Raw genomic sequence first — 11,194 nt, forward strand, 5'->3', positions numbered from 1 at the left:
GTTTGTTTATTCCATTCAGAAGTCAAAGGCTAACAACTGTTATCCATCTGAACCAGCAGGCCCGGATTGGCTAATCGGGAGGACCGGGAGAATTCCCGGTGGGCCGGTCCGTTTTTTTGGCCGCGAGGGCCGGTGTCCCTAGCTGCCTGCACTCACAGCAGTCGCCAGGGGCGGACTGTCCATCGGGAGAATTTTTGGCCCGCTACCCTCCAATTTTTATTATTATTATTTAATATTGTTGTTGTTATTGTTTTTGTTGCCGGCCTAATGTACTAAAGTGGTTATTTCAGAATTAGCCATTCAATAATAAAACTCTAATAAATCATAAATCGGTTAGTTTTAACTGGCACGCGTTTCATCTCGCGCGCGCTCCGCGCATCCGCGCGTCCGCCAAAACGACGCGAGACTGAAGTAGAAGTGCCCAGGTGGAGCAGAGAGACAAATCTGTCCTGTTTAGGACCTAAAGTGCAGGTCAGTTACATCTGTAAACAGACTATTGTAGTTTTGTCTTCGTTTACTTAAGTATTGAACTGCTAACAAATGTTAATCTATAAAAAATATCGTTTTAAAACAGGTTTAGGGAGCTACCCTTATTAAAAATTAACTGTGGTTTTACAAAACATGTTTACTATAGTTATACAATGGTTTTGCTACACTATAGTTTCACCATGGTATAAAATTGTGATTATACTAATGGGAATCAATCCTAAAAAAAAAACAAAAAAAAACATGGTTACAATGTTTACCATAGGCTCAATAATATCATGGTTAATTTTCCTTTGGGCCAAACATGACCCATGATAATGCAAAACATGTTTAGTTTTAAGATTTTTAAATAAAGATATATTCAAGATGTAGCTAATTTTTGTTTTAATTTTAACATTACGACAATAAATAACACATGGTCCTAATGTAGTGGCCCTCTTTTTTTCTGTTGCCCTTTTCTCTATCAAATGTTTTAGTACTAATCATAAATTATATATAATTTTGAAATCTTAGAAGCTAAAGAACCATCCTGGTGGCTGTCTCCTCCCCCTTAGCAGCAATGTCAAGTGTCATTTTACAAAATCACAACTTTTTACAATCTTGACAAAAAACATGTCTTTAAAAAGGTCTCAGTATTTCTGCAATAATCTGCTGATTGTCTTCTTTAAAAAAGACCAACCTTAGATCTGTACTGTATAGGTGGTTGTAAAGGTGGAGATGTGTTTATGACAAAAGTGACAGATACAAGAAAATTAGTTTAAAAAGTAAACACACATGAGAGACAGAGAGATTAAAAGAGATTAAAAGGCAAATTGGAAGTTCAAGAGATAGCATTTAATTATTTTACCCAGTTGATTTCAACTTTTCTTTATGTGATGATGAAAAATATTGTTGTCCAGGGTTTCAAATTTTGGTGTGGGATGGCCTGGATAAGTGTGAGATTTCCCGGCCTGAAATTTTGTCCCAGTCCACCCCTGGTTAACGTCAAGCTAGTTAGGAGCAGTGCAAAACAACGATGTCTGCAAATCATCGTTCATGTTTATGTATCAAACTTTTTCTTGTACGGTTGCTCTTCAGCAGCAGCAGCCTCTAGTCCAGTTTGCTGCTAACAGTGAAGAGCCAGGCCCCGTAACGTTACCAAGCACCAGTCATGAGCCCAACACACTAGAATGGGCAGGTAGGACAGTGCAATACTTGTTCTATTCTTTATTTGTGTTTAAGGACTGGATATCTGTGAACAATTTTGCACAGAATATATATTCAGATATTGCAGAGAAGGACATTGTGATGTTTAAAAGAATAGTGTTGGAGATTTACCCTTTAATGTTCTCATTTATGAAAAATATTTGAACTTATAAAGCAGCTGTTTACTTGAAAAAGACATGATAGTGTCATTAGAAAGTTTAATACATTTTATTTTAATCTTTATTTTATACATATAGCTTAATATATATTTGTATTTATTTGATATTTTTTCATTTCAAGGTTTGGATATTTATGAGCACTAATTCTAACAGAAAATAGATACTGATACTGTTAAACATTACATTGTGTTAACTGTTCAAATAAATCTTCACTGTGAAGCAACACTTAGGCTACTGTATTTGCACTGAATTGGAAATGACGTCATTTTAATATAGTCAGTCGTGAACTAAAGTGGGCCGGTCTAAGGCTTGAAACTCCAGGGCTGAAAAGGAGTCCCACTCCGGCCCTGTGAACCAGGGATCTTTTACCAGGGGCGCCGCTCGCAATTTTGGGCCCTATGACAAAATATGAGGTTGGGCCCCCCCTACCACACCAAAGCACCAAGGCCCCTAAATGGCGTGCCCCCCCCCCCCCCCCCTTTAGCGGCGCCCATGTCTTTTACTACCAATGAATCAAGTACTCCTGAGGCAGTCAGGACATTAAATAGTTTGTTATTTTCCTAAATTAAGAAAAAATATACTTACAGTGTGTCAAAATAATATACAGCAGCCTTATGTGCAAATAGAAATCTCACTAACAAAACAGCTATAGAGTTCACTGGGGAATAACCTTGGACATATTTGTGCATGGCGTAGAACAGACATTACAAACAAACAAACGTGATAAAATTGCTATTGTATCATTTTATTAGTTTCAGTTTTTCATTTCAGTTAGTTATACAATAAATGTCAGATATACAATGAAATAAAAGAGACACTCCTTGATTTATGACAAATAATCAGAAGAATACATTTATTAATTTGTTAAAAAACATTTATGGAAATTATTTTTGTGTATTTTATGCACTGCAATTTTTTTAGTGCAATTCGACAATGCTATGTAAATGCCATTCTGTGTGCACTGTATAGTTATATTGCAGATATGTACAGTTGTGGTCAAAAGTTTACATACACCTTGCAGAATCTGCAAAATAATAACTATTACAGAAGGTTTGGACGCTCACTGATGCTTCAAAAGGACCCACCTTTTGAATTTAAAGATCAGATTAAGTTTAACTTTTTTTGTCTTCTGGGAAACATGTAAATAGCAGTACTTAATGAAAAAAAAATGAAGATATTTAGGCAAAATAAGAAAAATGTACACATCTTCATTTTGTTCAAAAGTTTACACACCCTGCATCTTAATGCATTGTGTTTCCTTTTGAAGCATCAGTGAGTGTTTGAACCTTCTCTAATAGTTGCATATGAGTCCCTCAGTTGTCCTCAGTGTGAAAAGATGAATATCAAAATCATACAGTTATTGCTGGAAAGGGTTCAAATACACAAGAATGCTGAAAAACCAAAGAATTTGTGGGACCTGAAGGGTTTTTCTGAAGAACAGCGGACTGTTCAGGACTAAAAAAAAAGAAAAAAAAAGCTGTGGATCATTCAGGTAACAACACAGTTTTAATTGTATGTAAACCTTTGAACAGGGTCAGAACAATGGGATCATTGTAGACTATATGTAAATGTCTTCTTACGTAAAATATCTTATTCAGGTCAGTACTAAATAAAAAAATTATATGCGTTTTGTATGATACCTTTTTTTTTTTTTTTTGCTAAAATAAAGAACATTTAGCAAATTCTGCAAGGTGTATGTAAACTTTTGACCTTAACTGTATACTTTTTAATGTGGCTATACATTCTGGCTGATTTCTATTTCACATATGATGGGATGTAGACCATCACAACCAACATCATCCCAATGTCCAGAATCTGTTATAGTTCCACAGTCTTGTTGTCCCTTGTAGTCATCAGGCTGACCAGAATGCCAGTTGGTAAAAGTCAACTGCTTTCCCTCAGTGTCCACAAACCGTCCCTCTGTTTCTCTGTCTATAACTCTAATATATGGCTTCTTACTAATTAAATCACTGGATATTGATACTTTCAATAATGCCTGGTTTTCAGAAGCAGATCTTGGCAAAACTAGTGCTCCACCATTGTCCTTGCAGTACTGCATCCCTACATCAAAAGCTGCCTCAACACCATCAGTGATATAGAATTTCTGTCCAACTTTTTTAAATGTATTAAAACCCACAAGCTTATGAATCATGGCAATCTTGGCATTAAGTTGCTGCATCTCAGATTTCAGGGAGTCAGATATGCTGCCTGAAAATAGAATAATTATGTTTTTTTAGACAATTTTTTTTTTCTCAAAATTTTCACATGGTCTGAAACTGTAATTTACACATGAGGAATTTTCAAATAGCTAAATTACTTAAAATGTACAATGTTTAATACCTGGTAGACCTTGGGGTCCTCTTCCCCCCTTCTCTCCGGCTGGCCCAGGTGGACCTGCTTTACCCGGTGGCCCCTGCACATTCATTCCTGAGACAGTATAATAGATGTGAAAACAAAATATCATCTCTTTTCCTTAACCACTAACTCTCTTTCACAGACCTGGCTCTCCCTTCTCTCCTTTGGGTCCAGTGGCTCCATCTTTACCATCTCTCCCATCTCTACCAGGCAGACCGTTGTGTCCAGGAGTGCCAGGAACTCCACCATAAGCAGGACAGTTCGGGTTCTGAGGGTCAGCTCCATCCAACAGCTGCAGTGCAAACTGAAGGAGCAGAAGAGCCTTGAGGAACAATTTTAACAGCGCCATCTGGTGATGTAAAACAGAAAACGTAAGACAACTTCTCCACAATATGTAAATAAGATTTGTTTAGTTACTGTTTTTTGTCTGTTCAGTCTTTTTGAGGTTCATTCAGTCAACTTAAGGTAAGATGGGCTACCATAAGTGAATAGGGTTTATCTGATAGGAGTAGATGAATTTTAACTAATATCTATTACCACACTCCTCCAGTTAATTAAAGTAGGTTTTGGGGTTGCAATATACGTTTCATTTTTTAAAAGTCCTTATTTGTGTTCGCATGAAGCCCTTCTTTCATACAGACAACTGAATCTTTTACTGAAGGCCATTAGCTACTATCTATTCTTTCAGATTTTTTCTGAAATGTGAGGAAATTATTCTATATGGTTCACCCAGAAATGTTGTTTCTAACTCGTAAGACCTTCATTCACCTTCGTAACACAAATTAAGATACTTTTGATGAAATCCAGGAGCTTTCTGACCCTCCATAGTTCTATCATGTTTAAGGCACAAAAAGGAACCAAGAACACTTACAAAATAGTCCATGTGACATCGGTGGTTCAACAGTAATTTTATAAAGCTATGAGAATACTTTTTGTGTAAAAAATGAAAATAAAAATAACAACTTTATTCAATAATTCTTCTCCCCCAAGTTACCGTCTTCCACCATTATGGTGCACAACCCCCCCCCCCCCCCCCCAAAAAAAAATCACCCATTTTTGGCTAAACTATATGCTTTTAAATTGTGTGGATAAATAAGTTACAAAATGTTGTGAATGAATATTGATGAATCACAGCAGTCTCTATCTATGCAGTTATGCTGAACAATTTTCCACCTTACTCAGCATGAAAATAGAAATACATCCTTTTAACCCAACTTCATTAGTCTCAAGAGAATATAGAGGAGAAAGGTGTGACTACAAAAGGAAAATATTTGCCTCACACAATATTTGTTTCACACAAGTCTTTTATTAGCAAAACTACTAAAAAATAAAGCTTGCCCAAATGAGATTTTGAGATAAAATGACCCTGATTACAATTCATTTGATTAACTTTTATAATTATTCCATGGACAATAACTTGAATAACTAATTTCTACAAAAATCTTTATGTGGATCCATCTGGATAAAGCTATTATTGCACTAACATATAAAATAGCATTGTGCATTATTGTGATCCATTTTCATGTCTCTGTAAAGGATAATTTCAAGCCACATTGGTGTTTCTGTTCCTGTTTTTTATTATTATTATTATTATTATTATTATTATTATTATTATTATTTCTTTCATAGATTTACTGCAATTATACTTAGCTGGTTTCAAAAAAACTTTTAGAAACTTACAATTTTAATGGTGGAGACCATGGTTACAGCCAATGTCTGTTCCCTGACAAGTCCAGACGACTGACTGAAGAGAAAACGGGTCTTCTTCCTTTAAATCTGATGGGCTTGTTGTTGTGAATCTCATATTCTGAAAAACTGATCTTCCTCTCAGGATATGCAGCCCACACAACGTGTACATGTGGGCCGTCCCATGTATCGACACCTTGGTTAACTAGTTGTGTTGTACTATTTCTTCAAAAATGCATCTGCAAAATGTCTAAATTTAAATGTGTGTCAGTTATAAATTACATTTATTATTTGTTTGTGCAAACATTAATCCTGTAAAGCAGTGTTTATAACCCCTATAGAGTGTTTTTACGATGCATCAATCGGCCAAAATGGTGTCACTGAATGTACACAATGCCACTGAATCCAATAGAACTTGCACATTTTGCTGATTATTGCTGTTTATAATGATCACCTATGTTTTGGGCTGTAGGCCTACTAATTGGTCGGACCAGGAAAATCATTTGGAGTACTATAGAATGCCAAAAGTTATAACAGGAAAGAGTGCAATATTTTGACAAACTAAAGTTAATAGGTGGTAAAGATACATACACTGTAAAAAGTTTTCACCAGTTTCAACTTAAAAACTTAAGTTTAGCAGCTGCCTTAAAATTTTAAGTTAAATCAACTTAAGTCATTTTTACTCATATTTTTAGTGTAATAAGTAAAAATGACTTAAGTTGATTTAACTTAAAATTTTAAGGCAGCTGCTGAACTTAAGTTTTTAAGTTGAAACTGGTGAAAACTTTTTACAATGTACGAGCAGTATTAATTAAGATATTAGCCTAATATTTCACATTAAATTATACATTAAAATAATATGGTAAGAATTTGTAATTTCACGCAGCAAAAACAAGCTGTTTTGTACAGCTAAAAATAGCTGGACGTGGATGAGACCGGAAGCTAGACCAATGAAATCTACAAATGGCCCACTCTTACAGATAAAAATAAGGTGGGTATAAATTTCTTTCATTTCATTTGTTTGGTCTTCTGTCAGTTACACAATTATTGCCAGATTTGCACTGAAATAAAAGAGACACAACAAGTTACAAGAAACTGTTTATTAATGTTTGTAACAAAATTTATAGCAAATATTATTTGTAGATTTTATATGCACTGTAGTATTGTTTTTGAAGGATATGTATGACAGTAGGTTTTAAACTGTGTGTTCTGTGTACATTGTTTATAGCATATTAATATTCCAGATCTGTAAAATTGTTATACATTTTATTTGTTGTCTATTTCACACATAAAATGACGTGTATCACCACAACTGCCATCATCCCAACGGCCAGAGTCGTCTATAACACCACAGTCTTGTAGTCCCTTATAGTCATCAGGCTGACCTTGACCCCAGTTGGAAAAAGTCAATTGCTTCCCCTCAGTGTCCACCATCCGTCCCTCTGTTTCTCTGTCTGTGACTCCAATATATGGCTTCTTACTACTTAAACCACTGGATACTACTAATTTCAATAACGCTTCATTTTCTGCAGAATTTCTTGGGAGAGCCATTGTTCCACCAAAATCCTTGCAGTACTTGATTCCTTGATCAAAATTCCCTACAACACCATCAGTGATGTAGTATTTCTGTCCAACTCGCCTGAAGTGGCTGACACTTGCAACTTTGTCAAACATGGCAATCTTGGCTTTAAGTTGCTGGATCTCAGATTTCAGGGATTCGAGAACACTTTCTCTTCCAGGAGACCCTAAATATAGAAATATTACTTTGTATAGCTTGTATAACACACTTTGAAACACGTTCATGCACAATTTTAGTCTCTGAAATCACATTTTCACTTTGGAATTTTAAACCATAATAACTATTTAATACCTTGTGGACCTGGGAGTCCCCTTTCGCCCTTTTCTCCAGGAGGTCCCACTTTACCTGGTGGTCCCTGAACATTTACTCCTGTAAGGTAGGAGTGAAATAATTCACCACCACAGGTGAAAAAAAAAAATACTTAAATGCAATGAAAATACACTTAAATACCCGCAAATACATTTTTAGTACATTGTTATTTTTTTGTGTTAAATAAAAGTGTGATGTTTATACACTATAAATACACTAATTAAAAGTATGTTTATATTTCAGTAGGACTTTAGTACACTTGAAAAAAGTATACTAAATACCAGTAATACTTAAATACATTTTTAGTGTATTAAAATAAAGTATACTACAGAAAAAACATACAAAAGATTTTATTAGTGTGTTTTTCAAAAGTGTGCTTTAAATGCTTTAAACATTAGTTGATTTTTAGTAGACTGTTTACATACTAATCCTAAGTTTAAAATAAGTTAATATATAAAAAATCTATTAGTAATGTATTGTAGTAGAAGTATATTTTCTCAAAAGTTGTACTTAAGTACACTGAATATGAATGCATTATTAGCATTAGCACTAACACTTAAACTGATTTTGAGTGTGGTAATTCTAACAAAACATTATTGCCTTGAGGTCCCCCCAGGTAAAAAAAAAAAAAAAGTGCACAAAAACACACTTTATTTAAGTATACTTAGTACACTTTTCAGTAATGTACTAAAAGTGCTCTATTTTCACACACTAATTTTGTACTTATTGTACTAAAAAATAGTATTAAGTATATGTTAAAATAAACTTAATACCATCTAAGTGTACTCAACTGTGCTATTTTGAGACACCATGAAATTGAACTAAAATGTGCTTTTAACATACTATATCTGTATTTAAAAAATATATTTAGTTACAACTTATAATAGAATTGAAACATATTTCATAAACCTTTAAATATACTATTTATACATAAAAAATAAACTTACTGATTATTTAAAATACATTAATAATATATAACAAATGTATACAAAGCGTATTTATAATGTATTGCCCACATATTTTTATTAATAAAAAATACACTTGTTGATTATTTAAAATACATGAATAATATAAAACAAATGTATACAAGGCTTATTTATAATGTATTGCCCACATATTTTTATTACTAAAAAAATACACTTGTTGATTATTTAAAATACATTAATAATATATTATAAATGTATACGAAGCGTATTTATAATGTATTGCCCACATATTTTTATTAATAAAAAATACATTATAAATACGCTTTGTATACATTTATTAAATATTATTCATGTATTTTAAATAATCAACAAGTGTATTTTTTATTAATAAAAATATGTGGGCAATACATTATAAATTCGCTTTGTATACATTTGTTATATATTATTAATGTATTTTAAATAATCAGTAAGTTTATTTTTATGTATAATTAGTATATTTAAAGGTTTATGAAATATGTTTCAATTCTATTAGCTCTTATGTTGGTCCCTAAATGGGTCGTAACAAGTGGTAACAAAATACATTTTTGGAAATGCTGAGATAGTATGTTAAAAGCACATTTTAGTTCATCTTCATGGTGTCTCAAAATAGCACAGTTGAGTACACTTAGATGATCTTAAGTTTATCTTCAGAAGTACTTAAGAATAACTTTAAGTATATTGAGTACAAAATTAGTGCCCGAAAATAGAGCGCTTTTAGTACAGTACTAAAAAGTATACTTAGAGTACTTAAAGTGTATTTTAGCACACTTTTTTTTATATTTTGTATATTTTTTTAATATATTACTATTATACATTAAACTATTCTTAAATGTATTTATAAATGTTTAAAAGTAGGGTTCAAGTGTATTTCTAGTTGTAGCTAAATATTTTTTTTAAATACAGATATAGTATGTTAAAAGCACATTTTAGTTAAATTTCATGGTACATAGCACAGTTGAGTAAACTAAGATTAAGTTTATCTTAACATATACTTAATACTATTATTTAGTACAATAAGTACAAAATTAGTGTTCGAAAATAGAGCACTTTTAGTACATTACTGAAAAGTGTACTAAGTATACTTAAATAATGTGTGTTTTAGTGCACTTTTTTTTTAACTGGTACCTCTTCACTCATTTGACTCTCTCTCACACACAGACCTGGCTCTCCTTTCTCTCCTTTGGGTCCAGTGGCTCCATCTTTACCATCTCTCCCATCTCTTCCAGGCAGACCATTGTGTCCAGGAGTGCCAGGAACTCCACCATATGCAGGACAGTTCGGGTTTTGAGGTTCAGCTCCTTCCAACAGATGCAGTGCAAACTGAACGAGCAGAAGAGCCTTGAGGAACTGCGTTGACAGCGCCATCTGCTGATGTAAACAGGAAAACTTCAGAGAACTTACATTTATTTAGTTACAGTAACTAACAGATATCACCATACTTCCCCAGTGCATTAAGGCACACATTAAATGTTAAAATATGCAAACGGTGCATTATTTAATAAAAAACTGCATACATTTCCAGAACAGAAATCTCAACATTGAGTAAAGCCAGATTGACAATTTCTAAGAGGACTTTGAATATCTGTATTATCACTTCATAAATACTTCCGAAAATACTGTCAACAGTCAGAAAAAAATATGTTATAAAAAATAAATTAGGTGAATGTTATATGAACAAACCTCTCTGTGAAAACTTTATAATATTTAGATTTAGGTTTTACAGAGGGGATGCTTTTGTTTGTTTTAAAATACCACAACAGGGATTCCATCCCCCCTCAATTCAAGCTCTGAATATAGTGCAAAGTATTTGGAATGCTCCAGACTGCAAATGGAGTAAACAGGAAATACCTACATTGGCTAACACACAAAAGGGCCATATAGCCTTTTCACTGGCAAAACTTGTCCAAACGAGATTTTAAAACAAAGTTACCTTGATACGTTTGTAATTAACTTGTATAATTATTCAATTCAAAATAATAATAAAAAATAATATAATATTAATAAAGTATTGTTGTAGAATTATTACGTTTCCTCATGTGGTCTATCTGGATACACATTGTGTGCCAGATACAGCAATTATTCTCAGCTCTTTTCAAATAACATTACAATTCTTACCTGTTTAATGGAGGTCCAACTGATGCAATGTCTATTGCCCAACAAGTCCACAAGACTAAAATCACACAACTGACAAAAGAGAGGAGGGTCTTCTTGCTTTAAATCTGAGATGCTTGTTGTTGTGAATTTCCTTTTATGAGAAAAAGTTCTTTCCCACACAATGTACACATGTGCAGTGGGCTTTTCAGGCTCAGAAAGCATCATGTCTGAAGACGCCTCCTTCATTCAGAGCCACCCTACTCATGAAACATATTAAATGGTTTACAATTATTGTATTATACTATATTGTATTATATTATATTATATTATATTAAAGTCAAGGGAGATTGGGCCTT

The 11,194-nt window shown here is 33.4% G+C and overlaps 2 protein-coding genes across 3 annotated transcripts; both read right to left on the bottom strand.

The window, feature by feature from the left end:
- Positions 1-2,574: 2,574 nt before the first annotated feature.
- LOC141344684 (mannose-binding protein A-like) lies at positions 2,575-5,999 on the bottom strand. Its single transcript, XM_073849567.1, has 4 exons — positions 5,886-5,999; positions 4,350-4,554; positions 4,191-4,277; positions 2,575-4,058 (listed from the first exon to the last, which is right to left on the bottom strand). The coding sequence occupies exons 1-4, from the start codon at positions 5,904-5,906 to the stop codon at positions 3,586-3,588; spliced, it is 786 nt and encodes a 261-aa protein (XP_073705668.1). The 5' UTR covers positions 5,907-5,999; the 3' UTR covers positions 2,575-3,585.
- A 979-nt stretch (positions 6,000-6,978) lies between these two features.
- Positions 6,979-11,005, bottom strand: LOC141344690 (mannose-binding protein-like). 2 transcript variants are annotated; one of them, XM_073849577.1, is made up of 4 exons: positions 10,860-11,005; positions 9,905-10,109; positions 7,762-7,839; positions 6,979-7,636 (listed from the first exon to the last, which is right to left on the bottom strand). In XM_073849577.1, the coding sequence occupies exons 2-4, from the start codon at positions 10,107-10,109 to the stop codon at positions 7,158-7,160; spliced, it is 762 nt and encodes a 253-aa protein (XP_073705678.1). In that variant the 5' UTR covers positions 10,860-11,005; the 3' UTR covers positions 6,979-7,157. The 2 variants fall into 2 exon arrangements, with proteins under 2 accessions (XP_073705678.1, XP_073705677.1); XM_073849576.1 differs by having other exon boundaries at positions 9,905-10,112.
- Positions 11,006-11,194: the final 189 nt, after the last annotated feature.

Source organism: Garra rufa, chromosome 10 (assembly GCF_049309525.1).
Source record: "Garra rufa chromosome 10, GarRuf1.0, whole genome shotgun sequence".
Classification (NCBI taxonomy): Eukaryota; Metazoa; Chordata; class Actinopteri; order Cypriniformes; family Cyprinidae; genus Garra; species Garra rufa.

Excerpts from the sequence above, each read along its gene's own strand:
- LOC141344684 (XM_073849567.1), bottom strand. The coding sequence starts at position 5,906 with ATGGTCTCCACCATTAAAATT. Across the intron at positions 4,555-5,885 it reads TGGTCTCCACCATTAAAATT|ATGGCGCTGTTAAAATTGTT; the intron begins GTAAGTTTCTAA and ends TTACATCACCAG. Across the intron at positions 4,278-4,349 it reads AGGAGAGAAGGGAGAGCCAG|GAATGAATGTGCAGGGGCCA; the intron begins GTCTGTGAAAGA and ends ATACTGTCTCAG.
- LOC141344690 (XM_073849577.1), bottom strand. The coding sequence starts at position 10,109 with ATGGCGCTGTCAACGCAGTTCCTCAAGGCTCTTCTGCTCGTTCAGTTT. Across the intron at positions 7,840-9,904 it reads AGGAGAGAAAGGAGAGCCAG|GAGTAAATGTTCAGGGACCA; the intron begins GTCTGTGTGTGA and ends CCTACCTTACAG. Across the intron at positions 7,637-7,761 it reads GGGACTCCCAGGTCCACAAG|GGTCTCCTGGAAGAGAAAGT; the intron begins GTATTAAATAGT and ends TTCTATATTTAG.